The sequence below is a fragment of the Microtus ochrogaster genome, linkage group LG9, assembly GCF_000317375.1.
Source record: "Microtus ochrogaster isolate Prairie Vole_2 linkage group LG9, MicOch1.0, whole genome shotgun sequence".
Classification (NCBI taxonomy): domain Eukaryota; kingdom Metazoa; phylum Chordata; class Mammalia; order Rodentia; family Cricetidae; genus Microtus; species Microtus ochrogaster.
Genome location: NC_022034.1, coordinates 16,199,542 through 16,221,187, shown reverse-complemented (window position 1 = coordinate 16,221,187; position 21,646 = coordinate 16,199,542). Strand labels below are relative to the sequence as shown.

Here is a 21,646-nt window from a genome sequence, read left to right as displayed (position 1 = left end):
CAGCATGCTGGCTGTGACTACAGAGACCACAGTCCTGCACACGTTCCTCCTCTGGATTTACTGGCACCAGAGAGCATTTGACTTTGGTCTCCAACACTTTATCAGCTTTGGACTTCTGCAGGTCGTTACTAACCTAAACATGGTCCTTTGGCTATGGAGTAAGTGCAGCGATGAGGGATTAAAGGAAGAGACCATATGCATCAATCTACATTTGCTTTCTCTGCTTTTTCTCTCAACATAAAGAGAAAATGTTGAAACCCATTGGGATGCTATCTGATGGGCCACGGGACAAAGAAAGTGATGCCTCAGATGTAAGGTCCAGGCCACAGGTGCGGGCGGGGGTGGGGCTGCCCTGAAGAGTCATAAAATAGCCTTGCAGCTGAGGGAAGGTGATCAGTGAACGTTCTGCATAGCCTGCTTCTTCTCTGCATCCCCGTTTGTTTTTCACGAGGCCGTATTCCAATGGGAGAAATGTGTAATTGATGACAATATGGCAAGTCGGTCCCGAGCCTTTGCAGTGATTTATAGAAATGCGTAAAATAGAACAGATTTAAAGCTATGCCAAAGATAATCTGTGGCTAAAATGGAAGGCTGGTCTGGAGTAGAGCCTGTGGAGGGTAGGAGCTGTCGGACATTTCTGTTCAAGCACATGCCTGTACCTCGACGACATTCACTCCCCACGTCTCTTCCTCATCTCTCCAGCCCATGTCCCTCTCCTTTTCCAAGGCAGCCTTCTTTCTGTTTGCATGTGTGTGTGAATGTGTGTGCATGTGTGTGTGGATGTGTGTGGATGTGTGGAGTGCAGATGTGCACGTGTGTGTGCATGCATGTGTGGATGCAGGTGTGTGTATGTGCATGCAAAAGTGTGTATACATGCAAGTATGCATGCATGTGTGTGTAGGTTCATGCATGTGTGTGTATACATGCAAGTATGCATGCATGTGTGTAGGTGCATGCAAAAGTGTGTATACATGCAAGTATGCATGTGTGTGTAGGTGCATGCAAAAGTGTGTGTACATGCAAGTATGCATGCGTGTGTGTGTAGGTGCATGCATATGTGTATGCGCACATGCCCTCAGCCGTTTGCCCTCCGCTCCAGTTTGTAAGATGTGGATAACTAAGCACTCAGACTCTGATGGACTGGGGATCACTGTGACCTTACATAGTGAGACATGGTACTCATTGTCATACTTTTCTTTTTTTTAAAAGAAACATTTATTTATTATGTATACAATATTCTGTCTGTGTGTATGTCTGCAGGCCACAAGAGGGCACCAGACCTAATTACAGATGGTTGTGAGCCACCATGCGGTTGCCGGGAATTGAACTCAGGACCTTTGGAAGAGCAGGCATTGCTCTTAACCACTGAGCCATCTCTCCAGCCCCTGTCATACTTTTCTTATTGGAAGATTCAGCACACCACCGAGAGCATTATCAAGTCTCTTTGTAGAGATTCTATTTTACTGACAGAGACTGAAACACACAAGGGAATGATATAGGATGTGAGGAGAAGGGAGCAGGCAAGCCGAAGTCTCTGAGCACAGGGCGTGCCTATTGGGCCCAAGGAGAGAGTGAGACCAATGTGTCTAAAGCAAAATGACCTTGCAGGGTCAGAGGGACAGTGGGAAACCTCGTCAACACCCAGCTCTGGTTTCAATCCTTATGAGACCAGAAGCTATTGCGGGATTTTCAACATGGGGATGTCTTGATGTGACTTTATTCAAACAGGCTCTGCTGAGATACTGATTGCTTAAGAGACCATGGAAATAATCCAAGCAAGAAATGGCAGGAACGTAAATCAGGGTGCTACTTACACAGAGGGGTTGGATTCCAATCCATTCTGGGAGTGTATCTGCCCGTATTTTCTGATGAACTAGGTATGGGGGTGGGATGGGGGTGAGAGAAAGAAAGCAGTGCAGGATGGCTGCAAAAGATTTCTACCCAAGCAACTGGTGTGGTAGCATTGCTAGCTACTGAGACGGTAGCAAGAGTAGGTTTGTGGGGGAAGCTATGACTTACTTTAGGCATAGGAGTTTGAAATGCCTGCTGGTCACAGGTTTCTCTTCCTGTCTCTATTTAGAAGTCTAGAAGAAACTAAAGATGTGGCCAGTCTCCCTGGAGAACTATCTGTCCCTAGATGGTATCTATGACTATGAGGATGGGTACAATTAAGAGAGGGATGTTTATAATAATATGTATTACAGGAAACACCAGAAATTAAAGGACACTAATGAAACAGACTCAACGATACCCAGGGGTGATGGAGAGATCTAATAATTATTTACTCGGTTGCTTTCAGCTAATGTCAGCCCTGAGTTTTGCAGGAGCAGGAGCTGGGTCTCGGGAGCAAGCTTACCAAGTGGTCTAAACCAGCCCAGGTCTGGCTGAGTTCCCGCAGGGTGCTCATAACACTGCCAGAGACCTCCTCCTTCTTGTTCTGAATCAATGCAAGTCCACTCTGCTCAATTTTCTCTACTTCCTTCTCTTTTGCTTTAATCAAATCTTCCAGTTCCTGAAAGATTAAAAAAATATATATAGTTATTTTAAATTGTTCTATTATGGAACTCTGGGGTGCACGGAAATTGAGTCATTATAGCTTCATGTGCTAAAACCCTGCCACTAATCCAAAAAGATTACCATTCTCAAAAGATGGTCTGTACAGTGACACTTCCTCCTATACTTAAATGTTAAAAAAAAGATAGTCTTTTTATCCATAGTAAATTAGCATAACCTGAAAAATATAAAATCTGATCATTCACCAGATAAAGAAATGTCATTATATACCTTTTTCAAAAAGTTGGAAGGGAAGAAATACATCTCCAAAATTGTAATATGATTATATTCTGAAACCCAAACACACCGATGTTTTAAAGTCACATGATCTAAAGGGTGTACCTGAGATTCAGGCATAGTTTTGTTTCCCTTTAGCTGTGTCTCTCTGTAAGTGAGGAACTTTTACTGAGTCTCAATTTCTTCAAATGGGGAAACTAAAGACTGGAGGAGAATTACTATTATCTTCTCTGTCTCCAGTACTCTCATCTTCTGTGATTCTGAAAGGCTACAGGCTTCTTCGTATCTTAAATTCTCAATTTTCTTTGGAAGGTGCTTTTTATGGCTGTTAGACGAAAATGTTCAAAAAAGAAAAGTAAAATGAGAAAAGGCTCAGGGCTCATTCTTAAATCATACATTATAGGAGTCTGGGGCCATGGTTCTGTGGTTAAAAGCACTGACTGCTTTTCCAGAGGACCTGGGTTCGATGCTCAGCACCCACATTGTGGCTCACATACATATGTAACCTGCATCCAAAGTCCTCCTCTGGCCTTCGATAATAGCACAGGTGTGCACATTGTGGACAGATATACATGCAAGCAAAACATTTAGACACATAAAAATAGTTGATTTATATAAAAGCAAAAAGCGTACATTACAATCCCACCCAACTCATATCTGAATGCCACCGGGGCACAGTGAAACAACATGGCATTGCTTTCAACATTTTTCAATAAATGGAGAAGCAGGAAATCGGGCCATTCAACCTCTTTGGGGTGACAATGCTGCTGAGGGCTGCAGTGGAACGTGGGGCTTTTTATTGCCAGGGGCCTGTGGGGAGCCCTCTAAACCCAGGTCTGTGGAGGGATGTGAATCTCATATCGGGGCAATATGGCAAACTAGGTATGAAGACATGGTTGGTCACATTCTCAGATTCAGGTACATATCTCAGATTCATATAAGAATCTGAAAACCCTTGAGGTTAGAAAGGAGAACATTTCAAAAAATATTTTACGCTCAGAGAAAATTAACTGTGCAAGAAAAATACTTGTCCTTCCTCTCGATTGATCCAAATTTTAGTTGTTTTGTGGGGTTATATGCATGCACGTGGGTGTGTGAATACAAAAGCCACGTCAGTTTGGGCTGTCTTCCCCAAATTTTGACACAGAGTCTTTTCCTATACCTGGAACTCACAGACTGGTTATAACCGGCTAGCCAGTGAGTCCCAAGGATCCTCCTGTCTCCGTCTTTCCAGACACTATCGCACCCAGCTTTTATATGGAGGTCAGGGATCTAAACCTAGATCCATAGTGACCATATGATAAACATTTTACCAACTCAGTGACTCATATAAGAATAAAAATATTGTAGTTGAGTAGCTGTTAGGCGTTTGTGAGCTGTCTCCACTAAATTAAGTACAAATACTGTGCTGATTTCCATGTACTTATGTAAATGCTTTTGTTGTGATGTCACCCTCTCATCTCTGCCCTTGTCAATATCATGACTGTCGATAATCAATGGCGTGGAAGCTAATGATCACTGAGGTAATACTTCCTTTACTCAGTATAGAAAATGTAATTAATTTTACATTTTAAAATAGTTCTTTCTTTTTTAGGCTTTTTTATAATTTATTTTTTTAAAAAGAAAGCAAACTATCTTTTTTTTTCATTTTACATATCAATCCCAGTTCCCATTCCCTCCTCTCCACCTGCTCTCCCCCTAGCCCATCCCCCATCCACTCCTCAGAGAGGGTAAGGCACTTTGCTTTAGGGAAGGTCCAAGGCCCTCCCTACTATATCCAGACTGAGCAAGGTATCCATCCAAAGAGAATGGGTTCAGTACAAACAGTAGAGATAAATCCTAGCACCACTGCCAGTGGCCCTGCAGTATGCTCCAGCCATACAACTGTCACCCACATTCAGAAGGTCTAGTTTGATCCTATGCTGTATCCTTCCCTGTTCAGCTGGAGTTGGTGAGCTCCCATTACCTCAGGCAAACTGTTTCAGTGGGTGTAGGGAGAAGGGGAGGAGGAGAACTTGAGGGAATGGGATAGTTGAGATGGAGGAAGGACAGAGATGAGAGCAGAGAAAGATATTTTGACACTAGAGAAATTCCCAGAAAACCACAAGGATGACCCCAGCTAAGATCCAAGGTAATAGAGGAGAGGGTGCCCAAACTGGCCTTGTCCTGTAGTCAGATTGATTACTTTCTTAAATGTCACCATAGACCCTTCATCCAGCAACTGATAGAAACAGAGGCAGAGACCCTCAGCAAAGCACTAGGCTGAGCTCCCAAAATGCAGTTGAAGAGTGGGAGGAGTGAGAATATGAGCAAAGAGGTTAAGATATTTCTGTAATTTTCCTAAGTTATAAATAACCATGCATGATCATCCCAATTCATATTTAATATGCAGTACATAATTATATTTTACATGTTAGTAAATAATAGAGACCCATAGCAATCCTTTCTATAAGATCCTAAAATTTAAATGTTAGAATTAAATATATCTTCAGTCATTCACAGTGGTAAACTTTCTCAGGAAGTAATATTGAATGTATGGTTTGTGGATTACACATCTCCAAAGAGCTGACTGTACCTGGGTACAACCCAGGAGTGAAGCAGAATTGAAAGACATTTCTGCATAAAGGTGTGTTTGCCTTTCCATAATATTTTTTTTAAAAAAAATTCTCTAGTTCTGATCAACTGAAACAAAAGCCAATCCTAATATTTCTGTAATAGTAAATTATTCCCAACTTGGATTAATTCACAAATATCAGTTTTTATATTGCATTCAATCAATAAATCACCTCCAAAAAAGACTGGAAAAGTATTCCAGCTTTTTAAAACAAAACAAAACAAACCCTGAATCCAGTCACTGATTTAAGTACCCTGGATTGAATTTCCTGCTGTGGGCCAAAGAAACAATTTCTCAAAAATGACAATAAATTTTATCAAAGTTTGTAGAACTGCCAATTAGGACCCGACAGTTAGGCTATTGTGATTTATACATACTGTCCCCAAACAACTGTGTGGGCTCCTCTGGTCTTTCAGGTTTGAAGGAAATGGCTTTTCATGAATTGGCATTGGCATAGAGTTCTTTAAACCACAATGTAAGTTTTGTCTCTGAAATTGCCTGAAGTGACCCTCGGAGAACTTGAGACTTAAGTGCCACAGGCAATAAAATTTGGCTAAACTTCTGCAATATTTTTCAGACATCAATGTGTCTCCCTACTAAAAAGAAGACATATATAGGAATAAAATCAAAATAGAAAAAGAGCATTAAAGAGAAGAAAAACCTAGTGAGAAAGAGACAATGGGGCTGGAGATATAGCTCAGTGGTTAAGAGAACTGCTGTTCCACAGGCCTGGGGGTCAGTTCCCAGCTCACTCATGAGAGGTAGCTCGCAAGTACGTACAACTCCAGGTCCAGGGGGTGCAAGGCCCAATTCTAGCCTCTGAGAGCATGCACACACACACAGAGAGAGGGGGAGAGAAAGAGAAAGAGAGAAAGAGATAAATAAGGTAATTCTTTTAAGGAAGAGAAAACAAGAGAAGAAAGGGATGAAAAGGAAGGGATAATATGGCTATAGGATCAAACTTCAAAGAGAACGCCAACAAGCAACCTTTCAGTAATACAGTGATCTTGACCATGAGACTGGGAAACACTTATCTTGCTGACATTAGCATGTATGGGCTGCCTTTTAAAATTAATGGAAATATTTTAACTTTGAGGGTTCAGCAAAACTATCACTTTTCAACCCTAAAAGCGAATTTTTGAAATGCTGACTTATTTTTCAGATTTTGGAATTTATGGTCTAATTTGGAAGTACCTCCAGCCTCCTAAAAAACACAAAATTCAACAAAAGCAGTTGACGGGCATATTTGGTTTTCAGTCTTTTATAAATCCATCTTCTGATGAAAGGCATTCAGCAATGTTAATTAAAAGTGCTTCTCACTGATCAGAGTGGGTGCACACCTGTAACCCCAGCATTTAGGAAACAGAGACAGGAGGATCAGGAGTTATAGACCAGCCTTGATAACATTTTGAGTTTGGAGGCTATTTTGGACCACATGAGACTATTTTTTTTAAAAAAGAAAAGAACAGCACTTGGGAGGCAGAGGCAGGCGGATCTCTGTGAGTTCGAGACCAGCCTGGTCTACAGAGCTAGTTCTAGGACAGGCTCCAAAGCCACAGAGAAACCCTGTCTCGAAAAACAAAAAAAAAAGAAAAAAAAAGAAAAGAAAAAGTCAGGTTTTAGCGCACCCTTAATCCCAGCACTCAGGAGGCAGAGGCAGGTGGATCTCTGTGAGTTTGAGGCCAGCCTGGTCTACAGAGAGAGGGTTCTTGGACAGTCAGAGCTATTACACAGAGAAACCTTGTCTAAGACAAAAAAGCATTTTGACATCAGATGTGCAGATGCAGAATTTGGAGTTTGCTCAGGTACTTTTGGGTCTTGCTTTGGTCCAGAATTTTTTCACTACTCTCCCTTCCCTTTGTTTTGGAATGGTAATATGTATCCTGGGTTATTTCAAGCTGGAAGTATGCACTCTGTTTTATGATTTTGATTTTATAGGTGATTACAGTTAAGAGTTTGCATAAATCTCAGGAGAGACTTTAAACTTTGGACTTTTAAACATTGTTGAGACTGTGATAGACTATGGGGAGTTTTGAAGTTGGACTAAATGTATTTTTCACTATGAAACTGTTAAGAAATTATGGGGGCCAGGAAGTGGAATGTGGTAGTTTGAATGTAACTGGTCTCCATAAGCTCATAGAGAAGGCATTAGGTGGCATGGCCTTGTTAAAGTAGGTGTAGCCTTATTGGAGGAAGTGTCACTGTAGGGGCGGGCTTTGAGGTCTCTTTTGCTCAAGCTTCCCTCAGTGTGACTTTCAGACCATTTCCTGTTGCCTGAGGGGGGGGGGCACTCTCAGCTCCTTCACCAGTACTATGTCTGTCTGGACATTGTCATGTTCCCTACCATGACCATAACAAACAAAATCTCTGAAACTGTAAGAGAGCCCCTATTAAATGTTTTCCTTTTTAGGAGTTGCCATGGTCTTGGTGTCTTTTCATAACAATAGAAACCCTAAAGCAGGGTCCTAGAAAAAGAACTGGATAAGTAAGTGTAAATCATTAGTGTTGGTAGGAGACTAAGTAAATGTTCTTTGACAATTATAATTAATTTAAAGTATAACTCTAATTTTTAAAAATCCCAATAAATATATGTCTTTCTTCCATTAAAACAACAACAACAAAACAAAATAACTAATAATTTCATACAGCTTCAAAAATGTAACCATTCTTGGACCACATGGCATGTTTCTTTTCTTAACTATAAGGCTTTGTGTGGGGGCTTAAGGTGGGCCATCACACCTGATTCGAATTTATTTCTATCCTGGCCAACCCAACTGGATCCTTGTGTTTGTACAACAAGCACTTTATCTGCCGAGCTATGACCTCAGTCCCTATATTGACATCTTTAAGGCAAAGAATAATTTGGGTAAATGTACAAATATACCTAAAATATTGGTAAGTATTAAATCTGATGATCAGTGTATGGGATTATGGTAAACACATAAGTGTGTCTACTTATGTGAATAGTTGATCCTTTCTATAATTTCAAAACTTTAAAATCAGGTGATGAAGCCTGACAGAGTTGGGAGAAGAAAAACAACCTAACAAGGCATCACGGTACATAACTGTAATCCTAGTACCATGAATACGGAGGCTGGAGGACTCCTGCACTGGCTGTATAGCAAGATTCTGATTCAAAATTAAACAAATGGCAAAAAAAATGACTATCTGATCAACCTGATCAGCTCATGTAATGAAAGGCAAGGGTCAACAGATGCAGTTATTAAGAAAGCATTAACTCATAACGCTTGAGCCAGCAATGGCCTCCCCCCCCCCCACACACACACGTAGGCCTGGAGGTGTGAGGCAAATCCGGGAGCCGCCTGAACATGTTACCTGGCAGTCCTTCAGGGCATTCTGAACAGAAGTCTGATCACCAATTTGCTGTTGCTGTTTCAGCTTCTTCTCCTGGGTTTCAAACCAAGCTTTCAGAGACTGTACGCTATTTTCATACTCTGACCAAGACTCCAACAAGCCTTCCAGCAGCTGGATCTAAACAAACAGAAAGACTCAAATTTCAAAAATTTTGTTTTAAAATCAAATTGCTGGGACCAAAAAAAAATGACCTAATACAATTTCTTACAAAGTAAGAGTTCTTGGGAAGCAACAGGATCTGGGAAAGACTATAGTAGAGTGTCACATACTGCATGAAAATGGCCTTACAAAATCCTGCATGATACAATAAAAATGTGAAAAATGGAATTTCTTAAAATACAGTCTATTGCATATATAAATGAGAAAATGAAGTTTACTAAATATCAATCAATGGCTATTATTGGTAAAGGAAAAAAAACTATAATCAACCTAAAGTAAAAGGAAGAAAAATGAAAGAGCATCTTAAGAACAATCAGACCCATGAAATGTACATAGAAGGAAGGGTGTGTAAGAGAACAAACAGGACGAAAGATGTCCAGGGTTTGGTCACCTTCTGGGTACTGTGGGAAACTCTTCTCACGCTTCATCTAGCCACACACCCCACTTGTGGAACGGTTTCCTGCCAGCCTGAGCCTGTTCTTGGGGTTCGCATCAGTTTCAGAAGGATGGGCCACCTCGCTCACCTTCTCACCCACTCGACCTTGCAAGAGCTGCCAACTTTTGTTCATGGCTCCAAGCTGCTCGGCAAAATCGGTCTTATCACTGCGTTTGCTCTCCACATCCTGGCTGCTGATCTGTAGCACCGACTGGTTCACAAAGTCCGCCGTCAGCTGCTTACAGTTCAGGTCTATCTTGAAACCCTTAGAGAGAGGCAAGAGACTCAGACAACGTGCTTCTGTGTGCAAAAGTCTTAGCATGTTCCCAGGAGTTGGGAAGCCTCTGCAAACCCACATGTGACTGTTATCACTCCTGTGATGTCATCCAAATGACACAATCTTTGCTTCTTCACATGACCTACTTACTAAGGTTAGGGACTGGAATATGCATTCATTATGTTTAGAAAATTGCACATTGCACACATATAAATAGCATGAGCATGATATGTAGAAATGGGTGAATTACTTCATTTTCTTTCAGTGTGTTATAGTTTGAGTGTGTAATGTCTTTCATAGGCCCATGTGTTTGGACACTTGGTCCCCAGTCCGTGATGCTTCTTTCTGAGAAGGTTTCAGAACCTTAAGGAAATAGAGCCTCACTGGAGAACCATCTTGGGTGGGGGGCAATTTTTGAGGTTTGATCGTGTGACCCCACTTCTGCTCTCTGCTTCCTGTGTGTAGATGAAGTGTGACTGGTCAGCCTTGTGTTCCTGTTTCCAGACCTTTCCCTCCATTATAAACTGTGTCCCCACTGTGATTGTTATCCTGATTTCCTCAGTTGCTGTAGTCAGGGTACTCTATTACAACAACATAAAAACAGCTGACACACTGCATCTGTACCTAGCATTTCCACGCACTTAACTTTTGAAGGCCTCTGTCTGTCTATTGTATCTGGGATACATACATTCTAAGCCCTGGGTGGAGTTTCTGAGTACATTCAAATGAAAGTCTACATGTATGAAAATGAAAAGCTCCGTGTCTGTTACCTTATATTTCTGCAGGTAGTCGTGGATTGCCTTGTAACCCACTGCATTTTTTATGTCCTCTTCATCCTTCTGTATTACACTTTCCATGAGTGCAATCCAGCTCATGACCTCAGAAATGGCATGGCGGGAAGGGAGTTTGTCCATCTGGAGCTGTAGAGTTGAGACAGAGTGAGTCCCAAGCACTAAAATTCAGACCCAACCTCTGTTAACACAGTGGTTCTCAACCTTCCTACTGCTGCAGCCTTTAATACAGTTCCTCATGTTGGGCTTACCCTTTACCATAAGATTATTTTCATTGTTACTTCATAACTGTACTTTTGCTACTGTTAGGGATTGCAATGGAAATACCTGTGTTTTCCGATGGTCTTAGGTAACCCCCGTGAAAGGGTCATTCAACTCCCAAAGGGGTCGCGATCCACAGTGAGGCCCCTTTGCAGATTTCTATTTCAGAGCAAGAGAAGCAGCGGCCCATTATACTTTTCAGATCCCTGAAGTTTGAATCATCAGGCAAGCACAGTAATGCTAATCACCTAATGCTCACTCGACATCTGATACCATCAACGCTATATAAATATTACCTAATTAATCAAAACACCAGCAAGAAAACATAGTCTTACTTTATAGCTAGTTTTATGAGTTTCAAAAATAACCTTAAATACAAAACATTCAACAGGTGTAGTCTATTAATTATCCTGTAAAATCTCTGTGTATTATGACTCAGGAATGCTAAAAGGAAGAAAAACAACACACCGAAGGGTATCAGTTTCTCTGCTTTCTGGAACTCTCCTATTTGTTCCTAAGATTTAATTTCCTGAGTATTTAAGATTGACTCAGATTTCTGAATTTGGCTTCATATGCCAAGCAAGTATGCATATCAGAATTACCATGATTCTCAAGAACAGAAGTAATTCTTTACATATTCATGATTCAACAGTGTCTGGTATGTGGTGGGTTATGCCTATAACCACAGCCCTTTCAGACGCTGAGGCAGGAGGATCACCACAAACCCAGGAATTCCCAGGGCTACAAGGTAAGACCTTGCTTCCTAATATAAATAAAATTAAATGTATATAATCTAATTTTATGTGGTTCTAAAAGGCGAGAGGAAGATGGCATTGCTTCTCCCTGCTAGGACTATAGTCACTGGACTGGAGAGAAACAACGTGTGTACTAAAAACATCTATCATACCTGATCTACAGTGATGAATGCTAAAGAGAAAAAGACTAAAATGTCCCAGGTAGGTTAGACATATTGACAATCAGAATATAGTCATGAATATATATATATATATATATATATATATATATATATATATATATATATATGAATATCATGTGGAACCCCATATACAATGGTGGGCCTAAAATGTTATCATAAGCGAAGAAGCCTATGGTCTATCTTTCGGTTTGTGATAAGTACACTCTGATGTCTGAACAATGACAAATCGGACCAAGCACCTATTTTTTTGTTTTTTTGTTTTTTGTTTTTCGAGACAGGGTTCCAAGCACCTATTTATCAGAATGCAACCCTGTCATAAATGATGTGTGATATAGATCTTCATAATTTTAAGAGGTGCCTATGTTTTAGCTATGAAATGTCAGTTCAAAGAAGGTCAAAGTTTTCAATACCCACAGAGAGAGAGAGAGAGAGAGAGAGAGAGAGAGAGAGAGAGAGAGAGAGAGAGAGAGAGAGAAATGCTTTGGGTAAGAATGCTGTCTGAAGAAGTTTTTGTGGAATGATTCAGTTTTAACACATAGCACAACAGCAGTGAGAACAGACAAGTCCTGGTTAACTCTGATTTGCATTCATATGACGGAAATCAACTGTTACCAAATAAACCAGCTTTATCTCGGTACCTGGTGGAGCTTCTCCTGCACAACGGGGATGCTTGTCAGCAGGTCAGTCCACTGGCTGTCCATGCGGGACAGCTCAGCACGCAGGGCGGCTGTATCCACTTTCTTTAATCGAAGAAGTTGATTCCCTGTGCTCATGACTGATGATTTCAGGGAAGACTTGGCATCTACCTCCTTAGAGAACTCCTTAAAACAACAAAAGTCACAGTGTTCAGTTTACCATCAAATAGCTGGACCTTCCCATTCAAGGACAGAGACCAACCTAGAGTGCAGATCAACTATTTCCACATATTGAGGGCTCCGTCATGTGGAGCTCTGTGGAGACAAACACACCACACCTTTACCTTCAAAAGAGGCTTGGTCCATGGCCTGAAAACCAACTGAAAGAGGCAATTTGGAACCCCACTTGTACACATAAAGACTAGTCACTCAAAGTCAATCTCAGAATTGTTTATGATAATTTACTTTCCTTACTGTGTCTGCTGACTGCTGGCTTGCTGTGTACTGGTCCATGAGTCCAGGCTGAAGAACACAATGAGACCCAGTGTTCTAAGTCCTCAGACTTACCAGGAAAGCATTGAGATGATCCCGGACCATTTCCAGTTCTTGTGGGACCGTCACAGATTGCTGAGTCCAAAATGCCAGCCTGTCCTTTGCAGACTGTAGCCAGTGAGTCAGGTCCGCAGATTCACTTTGATACCTTTAAGCATATTAAGGAGTCTATTAGTGAAACGTTCAGTCTCTATTGTCTGTTGTCAGTTAAAATGAGAGACCCAAAGACTTGAAAGGAAAGTATACAATGCTGATGCTCAGAAATTCTTTTCTTTTAATATTTATATCTTAAGTCTGCCCTGGGCTTCCATGCCCCCTTTGCTAAGCTGAAAAGAAAAAAATCTTTCTCTCTCCCTGCACTGACGCTGTTGAAAAGTACTGGGTCATGATTATAAATCCTGTTTGAAAGAAAGGTGACAAAAGAAACAGTCCTTCATTCAATAAAATCCAAATAACAGCCTCCCTTGACTGTTTCCCATTAGGATTTCAGAGTAATATATTCCCCCCGGGCATGTATATTGAAGGCTTGGTCCCCAGTTAGTGTCACTATGTGAAAAGGTGCTGGGCATCTAGAAGAACTGAAGACTAACAAGTGGAAGGAGGTCCTTGAAAGGTGGTCTCTCTCTCTCTCTCTCTCTCTCTCTCTCTCTCTCTCTCTCTCTCTCTCACACACACACACACACACACACACACACACACACACTTACTTTTAGGCAACTATGAGGTGAGTATCTCTTCTGCCATTTGTTCCTGCTACCACACTATTCTACCTCAGGACCCAGAACAATAGATCTGACTGACCTTGGCCTGAAACCTCTGAAATAGTGGGTTAAGACAAAGCTTCCTTCTGATAAACCGTTTTTCTCAGCTGTACGCAATGAAAATCTAAGATATTTCCCATGGCCCATGAGGAGAATGCTCTCACTCAGCTTTGCCCCATCTCTAAGGCTTTCAAGCGACTAGACAAGGTAAGGGCGGGACAGCAGAGTCGGTGGCATTGAGCGTCAGTCACTTGGCTAGCTTTAATCACACATCTAAAAGAATAAGAATCCAACTGGGAACCCTCTGATTGTCTTTACTTTCCAAACTGTGCCATTTTCTAAATGCGCACATCTTTTCCAAGCCCAGCATCTACCAGTCTTAGACATACACCACAGAACTTATCAAAAACACAGGCCAAATACTCATTCTAGTACCTGGTCCAGTGTTTCAGTATGGTCTCCAGTCTGTGAAGTTCCTTGGACACTCTGTTGGTATTATTTAGCCAGCGCTCTCCGAGTTGATTGAGTTGACTTTCCAGATCTGAGCAGCTGGCAGACATCAAAAGTCGCTTCCCGTCATCTAACACTTGATACAGTTTGGGCTGGTCTTCATTAAGGCTGGATTTTAAATGCTGAAACGATTGATGACATTGGGTGAAGAGCTTGACTTGGTGTAGCTTTGATCCTTGGGCATTATAATTTCTCTGATCTTTATAACACTGGTATTATTTGTTACCAAACATACAGTATTTTCCCTCTGCAGCCCTGAAATCTTGAAAAGGTTTTATTAAAATATAGATGTTCTCTTTTTTTTATCGAGAAAAGGAAAAAAAAAAACAAGTTTCTGCCTCCTCCCAGCCTCCCATTTCCGTCCCCCTCCTCCCACTCTTCTCCCCCTCCCCCCACTCCTCTCCCCCTCCCTCTCCAGTCCAAAGAGCAGTCAGGGTTCCCTGCCCTGTGGTAAGTCCTAGGTCCTCCCCCCCTCCGTCCATATCTAGGAAGGTGAACATCCAAACTGGCTAGGCTCCCACAAAGCCAGCACATTAAGTAGGATCAAAACCCCGTGCCATTGTCCTTGGCTTCTCATCAGCCCTCATTGTTCGCCATGTTCAGAGAGTCCGGAGTGGCTCCCAGGAGCCCAAGGTGATGTCCCCAGTTAGTTCCTTGGGCAGCTGAGGATAGGGAACCTGAAATGACCCTATCCTATAGCAATACTGACAAATATCTTGCGGATCACCATAGAACCTTCATCTGGTGATGGATGGAGAAAGAGGCAGAGACCCACACTGGAGCACTGGACTGAGCTCCCAAGGTCCCAATGAGGAGCAGAAAGGAGGGAGAACATGAGCCAAGAAGTCGGGACCACGAGGGGTGCACCCACCCAGTGAGACAGTGGGGCTGATCTATTGGGAGCTCACCAAGGCCAGCTGGACGGTGATGTTCTCTCTTTTTAAATTCATCAGGAGCTTTGGATGTATTTACAACTGTCAGGCTTAGTTATCTCTAAAACAGTGTGACACCAAAATAAACTCTAAAAACATGTTTGGTGGAGGTTTGGTGAAAATGGTTTTGAAATGAACTCATTTGTTCCAAAAATATTGACTACTTGCCATTATTCTATAATCTATTATCTATGCTCCACCATCCATTACCTATATGCTTATCTATTTATCTATCCTTCCTATCTATCTATCTATCTATCTATCTATCTATCTATCTATCTATCTATCTATCTATCATCTATTTATTTTTCAGAGCTGAGAATCTAGCTCGTGGCGCCTTGATAATCAAGAAGACCTTTATCACTACTACTGACCTATTAAGTACAGACGAAGAAATATTTTTTTAAAAAAAATATGGAATTCTAATTAAACCCAGTGGGTCATACACACACACAAGGCATAAAAGGAGGAGGGTTTGCTGGTAACAGGGGTTTTAGCCTTAGACAGAAGGGGAGAAAGGAGAGGAAGTGTGAGGTGGGACTAAAACTCACTGTATAATGTATAAAGCCATCAAGCAATAAAAGAATACAGCTGGGTGGCAGTGGTACACGCCTTAATCCCAGCACTGGGGAAGCAGAGGCAGGCATATCTCTGGGAGTTTGAAACCAGCCTGGTCTACAAGAGCGAGTTATAGGACAACCAGAGTTGTTACATAAAGAAACCCTGTCTCGAAAAACCAAAATAAATAAATAATGGTAAAAATAATGATAAATATATACTTAATAGTAGATAAAGACAATAATTATTATATAACATATTATATATAATTCATCATATAATAGCTACTATATAATAATTAATAGTAAATATATTTATATACTAAGAATAATATATACATATTCTATGTGCATCCATGATTTTAGTAACTTTAAAGAAAAGTAAAAGAGTTATTAAAGTTTAAACTGTTTGTTAGCCTGGCGGTGGTCGTGCACGCCTTTAATCCCAGCGCTGGAAAGACAGAGGCAGGTGGATCTCTGTGTGTTTGAGGCCAGCCTGGTCTACAAGAGCTAGTTCCAGGACAGGCTCCAGAAGCTACAGAGAAACCCTGTCTCGAAAAACCAAAAAAAATAAAATAAAATAAACTTGTTTGTTATATAAACTTGTTTAAATTCCATTACAATTGTTGGCAAATTTCTGAAGGAAACGTTGTCACTGAGACACTACGACGCAGTTGGAAGCCAGACCTGGTAGAGATTCATCCTTTCCACAAGTCTGTCCTCGCTCTCCTCCACCAGGCCCACGCTCGGAATGCTGCTCTCAACCACCTCCAGCTGTCTGCTGAGCTCCTGGAGCATCTCATCCAGATGGGACCACATCTACAAACACAACGGTGATTACTAGGACCCCACACTAGGGAAGCTAGCAAGGAGACCACAAGTTCAAGGACAGCCTGGGCCACAGTGGGTCTCAGGGAAACGGAACAAAATCAAGCAACCGACACCTAAAGAGTGGCATCCTCCTACATGTGTAAAATTTGTTCTTGATAGATTCTGCTTCAAGCCATATCTGGAATAGTTAGTTGGCATTTGTTTTGGGAAACAAAACGTAGTTCTAAAGTAAGTGATATAATGGTGGTCCTTAAAAGGGGGCAGATCTCTTCTCCCTCCCTCCCTCCCTCCCTCTCTGGCTCTGTTTCTGTCTCTGTCGCTCTTATGTATATGTGTATGTGTGTATGAATACACAAGAATAATAAAAAGAGGTCATAAAATTCAGAGTGGGGGTCACAAGGTCACTGGAAGTGTGAAAATGATATAAATATGGTATTATTGTATAAAAGGCTTAAAAATGAAAAAATATACTAAAAAAAGAGGGAGGAAAGGGACAAACATAACCCTAGCACTTAAGGGGAGTGGGAAGAATAAGGGAACAGGGACAGTTTAGGACAACTGTCCTAATTACTAACCAAAGAAGGGGACTGATCTGCCAGTGATTCACACAGCACTCTGTGGCTGACTACTCTCTGGAGAATCTATCTGGTGTTCAAGGTCAGCTAGTGCTATCAAAGCTAAGACTCAATCTAAGCTTCTCTGAATCTACAACATCGGTTTGCAAACCTTTTTTACAGTAGACCACATAGTAAATATCCTCGGTTTTGTAGATTAATTAGTATCTATTGCAGGCAGTCACGTCTGCCCTTTGGATGAAGGCAGGAGATCAACAAGCAAATCAATAAAGCTATTATGTCCAAATAACTTTACAAAGTAGAGGCTACACTTGGCCCAGGGGCCAACTCCCATTCTAGAATCTGGACCTGTTAATAAATGGCATCTTTTTGTCCCCGAATTTTCTACATGATCTAGTATTTAAAAGACTGTTTGCTTCCCTGTAGACATCAGCCTATGTTCTGATTGTCTTCTCATTGCCTCATTAGACCACGATATCATAGAGGGCAGTCCCGGGAACATTTTTGTGTTTCTCCTGCCTGGGAATCTGGTGGCAACTTGATAAGTGCTGAATAAATAAATACTTGATTTCTTCACTTACGACGAATAAGTAAATGCAAGCGAACAGACTAGGGAATGGAATTTCTCAGGCAGAACAGCAAATTCCTAACGGGGACTAAGAACATGGCATATGGCAGCTAGGATCCAAACATATGCTTTATTATTTCAGTTCAGAGTTTTGGGGCCATTGCTACTTTAATTTTTAATGGCACGTATATGTATGCATAGGTTCACATGGGTGCAGATGCCCACAGAGGACTTAGGGACATTTGTAAGCCTCCCAGCCCGGTTATGAGGACCCAAACTCAGGTCCTCTGTAAGAACGGCAGGGGCCCTTCTTAACCACTGAGCCATATCCCCAGCCCTCTGGGTTGCTATTTTACAACCAATGAACCCTTCATTTTCTTTTGCTCTCAGACCATAAAGATTTGTCCCCAGATGGCTGTCCTCTGTCTCCGAGTGTTCAGTGACAGGTCCTAACACAAGAACAATTTCATTGGATTGCATTGGAGACAGGGCCAGGGATATGTATTTTTCATGTTTTGTGCTCCAAATTAGGTTTTTTGGCTTTAAGCTCAAGCCTACAAGCTTCTTCACACATACTCGGAGGTTGGGATTCATCCAACTGACTCACAATACGATGTGTCCTGAATATAAGGGGAACATGGCAACCGCAAACCATAGGAAAATATACTTCTGCACAAGGGAGTCCACGGGGCTCTGTTTTGCAGTCAGAAAGATGTTACACGGGCGGTCTCACCTCTAGGATGTACTCAAGCTCCACGCCTCTCTTGTGAGCCTGTCTCAGCACAGCAGACGCCTGAACCATGCGGTCCGTGTGCAGCTGAGTTTCCTTCCCAACGGCAAAGCTGCTGATCTTTCTGAAGAGTGTTTCAGTCAAAATCATATGAGATTCCAGACTCTGGAAGTATTCCTGTAAGTATTGTCAGGCAGAAGATCAGCAAGAAGGTCATTATTGAGACATCCGCTCTAGATAAGAACTGTTTCAGCCGTGGCAGCACAAAGGGTGTAGCATCCCAGCACCGCTGAACCCCATCTTAACTCAGGCACTATGTGCTTCCTACAGGGGCTTCCTGCAGAGTTAAGGCTCTGCGCTCCCAACAGGCCATCCCTCTTGACTCCACTCAAGTACAACTGGCGCATCACTGTGCTGTAGACACAAGCCTCCAAAACAAAATCCTTCCATCCGTGACTAGCTGATAGAGAGTCCCCTGGCGTCATCCGGAGCACAGGGACACTGACTTCAGTGACACAGTCGCTGACCATTGCTGCCACACCACTCTGGCCTCCTGTGTCCCTTTGATATATTAATCCCTCACCCTCATCTTCAGCTCTGCCTATACTCTGTTTTCCTTGAAATGTTCTCATCTGATACATCAGTGTCTCTCCTTCCGTGGCTGGGTTAAGGCCAACTCTCTCAACTTACAGGCTATCTGCTTTGCTCACAATGTCTTGCCAAGCATGGCTGCACATATCATAATTCGATAACAGATATTTTAAATTTCCCATGTATTTTACTTCCATGCAGCAGAACTGTAACCATTGCATGAACTGTTATTTTTTTTAAATATAAAAGGATACTTTTTTATAGAAAAAAAAGATACCAGAGATGGAGATGAGCCCTATTCTACCCCATTTCCTATGCCCGGGACCATGGATGTAGCTGAAGGATCAGAAGTTGATCATAACAGCAGACACCACATTCTTATTTTCTGGGGGGAGGGGTCCATAACTCGTTACTGGACTCATGTGATCCTCACGACAGCTTTGAAGCTGCTCTAATATTTTACAGGTGACAAGGCAGAGCCACTCAGTCTATATAGCTGGCACAAGGTCACTCAGTTGAGTGGACCAGAGTTGGGTTCTCGTTCCTGTCATGACGGTGCCTGCGCTTCTCACAGACACTGCAGAGGTCTCCCAGAGAGCACGGACTGGACAGCACGGGGTAGACTCAACATCATCACCGTCATCATAACTGTTTGTTGTATCAGGAATCAAAATGAGGGTCCATGAACATTAGGCAACCATGCTACCTCTGAGGTCTATCAGCAGCCTGTGCTGTTTTATTATTTTATTTATTATATTATCCTAGATGATATCTCATTCATTCACTCCTACTGAAATTGCTCTTTGGCCGAGGTATGCCTTGAACTTGAAATTCTTTCTGCTTCTACCTCCCAAGTAGTCGGGACTACAAGCCTGTGACATTAGGCCTGGCTTCGAAGCATTATTTTTAACCACCATTAGTTGATGAAATAATCGTGTGACGGGAAAGACCTATCAAGCCCAACCTGCACTGAGAGTAAAGCTTGCTTTCAACACAAGCCTGCCTCCCACGCCGGCCTTGGCAGCATTTCCCAGGACCAAGGGTCCCTGTGTTCAGCCCCAGTGGCAGCTGCAGCCAACTCTCTGGAGGACTCTTCCCTGACTGAGCATCCTTTCTCTGTTATTCTGCTGCTCCTTGATCCTAGTTTTCCTTCTGGAATAACTCAAGAGTGATCTTTTATTGCTATGGTCTGATTTGAGAAAAAACAGCTGTGAACTTGAAAGCCATGTTTTCATAGCCAAATGATAAGGCTTTAATAAATCATAAGGCTTTTTGGACAGAAAACCTCTGGAAAAAATTAGCGAAAAAAAAAAGTAGCGTTCCCCTCCCCCAACCAAGTCCACCATAATAGCCCACCAGAGACCCGCACAACAGTGGAATAATAATCGTCTAAAACTCGGGGAGATTGTTTTGTTTTCCTTCAGGGAATTCCCATAGCCTGGGAGGCTGAGTCTGTGACCTGGCAAACTTTGCCTAGCCATCGCTAAAAATTTGTTATGTTAGGGTTGTGAGTATGTGTGTGTGTTAAACAAGTATCTGTTCACTACGGTGTAATGAACCTGAGCTTCATTTTGGAACACGCAGATGGAGCAATCTTGGGGTTCCCAGGTCTGATTGCGTGGTAAATGTTCTCATTGTGCCCAGGAAAGTCTCAGAGGCCAACAGCAACTGCAGGAGAATGTGCTTAAGGGCCAGGAGAACCGAATGACGCAAGTAGCCAGTATCAACTCCATCCCAAAGCCGAGTGGGCAGCCCTGCATTCACAGAGTGGAGTGAGGAGCCTAGGCCGGGACAAGGAAGGGTCCAAAGGGCCTGATGGACAACAAGCCCTAAAGGACACATAGGGGACCATGTAAACTTAAGCTTAGTTCCATGTGCTGTTAATTCCAGATCTCAGGAGGTGAAGGCAGGAAGATCAGAAGTCCAAGGTCATTCTCAGCTGTATAGTGAGCTTGAGGTCAGCTTGTGCTACATGAGGCCCTGTCTTTAAAAAATGATGAATCCGGGTCTCCTAAAGAAAGGTTTGGGGCTTCTCTTATATTTATGTATGAAGACAGTTGGCTTAACATTCATAGGAGATTGATAAAAATACTTATATGATTACTTTTTCTTACTTTTATAAAATCATACAACTATACCCTTTACTGCTTCTCTCCGCTTCAGATGCTGGTGGATTTGGACAAATATTTACAGCCTATTTAGAAGTGTAAATTATCCAATTATAATGGATAAAGTCCAAGTTTATTAGGTTTTCTTCCATATATATATATGGGTTTCACAATATGCTATTTCAGCTACATTCTCCTGCTGTCTCCTCACCTTGTGCTTGTCTAGCAGCTGTTGAATTTCTTCTTTGGAGGACACAGTGATTTTGTGGTCCCCTGCCATCTTCTCTTGCCCCGTGTCCAGCAGGTCTGCCAGATCTTGCAAGGCCCTATCATACTGACTCTTGAGTGCAAGGTTCTGGTTGAGGCTGCTCCTCCGGGAACTGATGGTCACCAACAGCTCATCGTACATGTCCTGAGAAGCAAAGACATTCACACTAGTCTCGGTCACAAAGCTGCAGTTCCGAACCCATCACCTGCCCAATACCCTGCCAAGGCCACTCCTCTCCACAAGTGCATCCCCTGGGGACTCTGTGTGGAAGATAGCTGTCTGTCTTATGAGCCTCACCTGGAAACTCTTTAAAGAGAAAAGGAAAGAAAGAGAGAGAGAGAGGGAGGGAGGGAAGGAGGGAGGGAGGGAGGAGGAGGAGGAGGAGGAG

At 42.2% G+C, this 21,646-nt stretch overlaps 1 protein-coding gene across 9 annotated transcripts in view; it reads right to left on the bottom strand.

Annotated features, from left to right (window-relative positions):
• LOC101984034 (nesprin-1) overlaps positions 1 to 21,646 on the bottom strand; it is a 228,565-nt gene that overhangs the window by 85,656 nt on the left and 121,263 nt on the right. For all 9 annotated transcript variants that reach the window (XM_013352282.2, XM_026787370.1, XM_026787375.1 and 6 more), the window contains 10 exons: positions 21,202 to 21,402; positions 18,295 to 18,468; positions 16,275 to 16,406; positions 14,024 to 14,220; positions 12,843 to 12,975; positions 12,279 to 12,461; positions 10,422 to 10,571; positions 9,463 to 9,639; positions 8,741 to 8,896; positions 2,357 to 2,512 (listed from right to left, as the gene is read on the bottom strand). In XM_013352282.2, the coding sequence (XP_013207736.2) occupies positions 2,357 to 2,512; positions 8,741 to 8,896; positions 9,463 to 9,639; positions 10,422 to 10,571; positions 12,279 to 12,461; positions 12,843 to 12,975; positions 14,024 to 14,220; positions 16,275 to 16,406; positions 18,295 to 18,468; positions 21,202 to 21,402 (1,659 nt within the window). The remainder of the gene's footprint in view (positions 1 to 2,356; positions 2,513 to 8,740; positions 8,897 to 9,462; positions 9,640 to 10,421; positions 10,572 to 12,278; positions 12,462 to 12,842; positions 12,976 to 14,023; positions 14,221 to 16,274; positions 16,407 to 18,294; positions 18,469 to 21,201; positions 21,403 to 21,646) is intronic.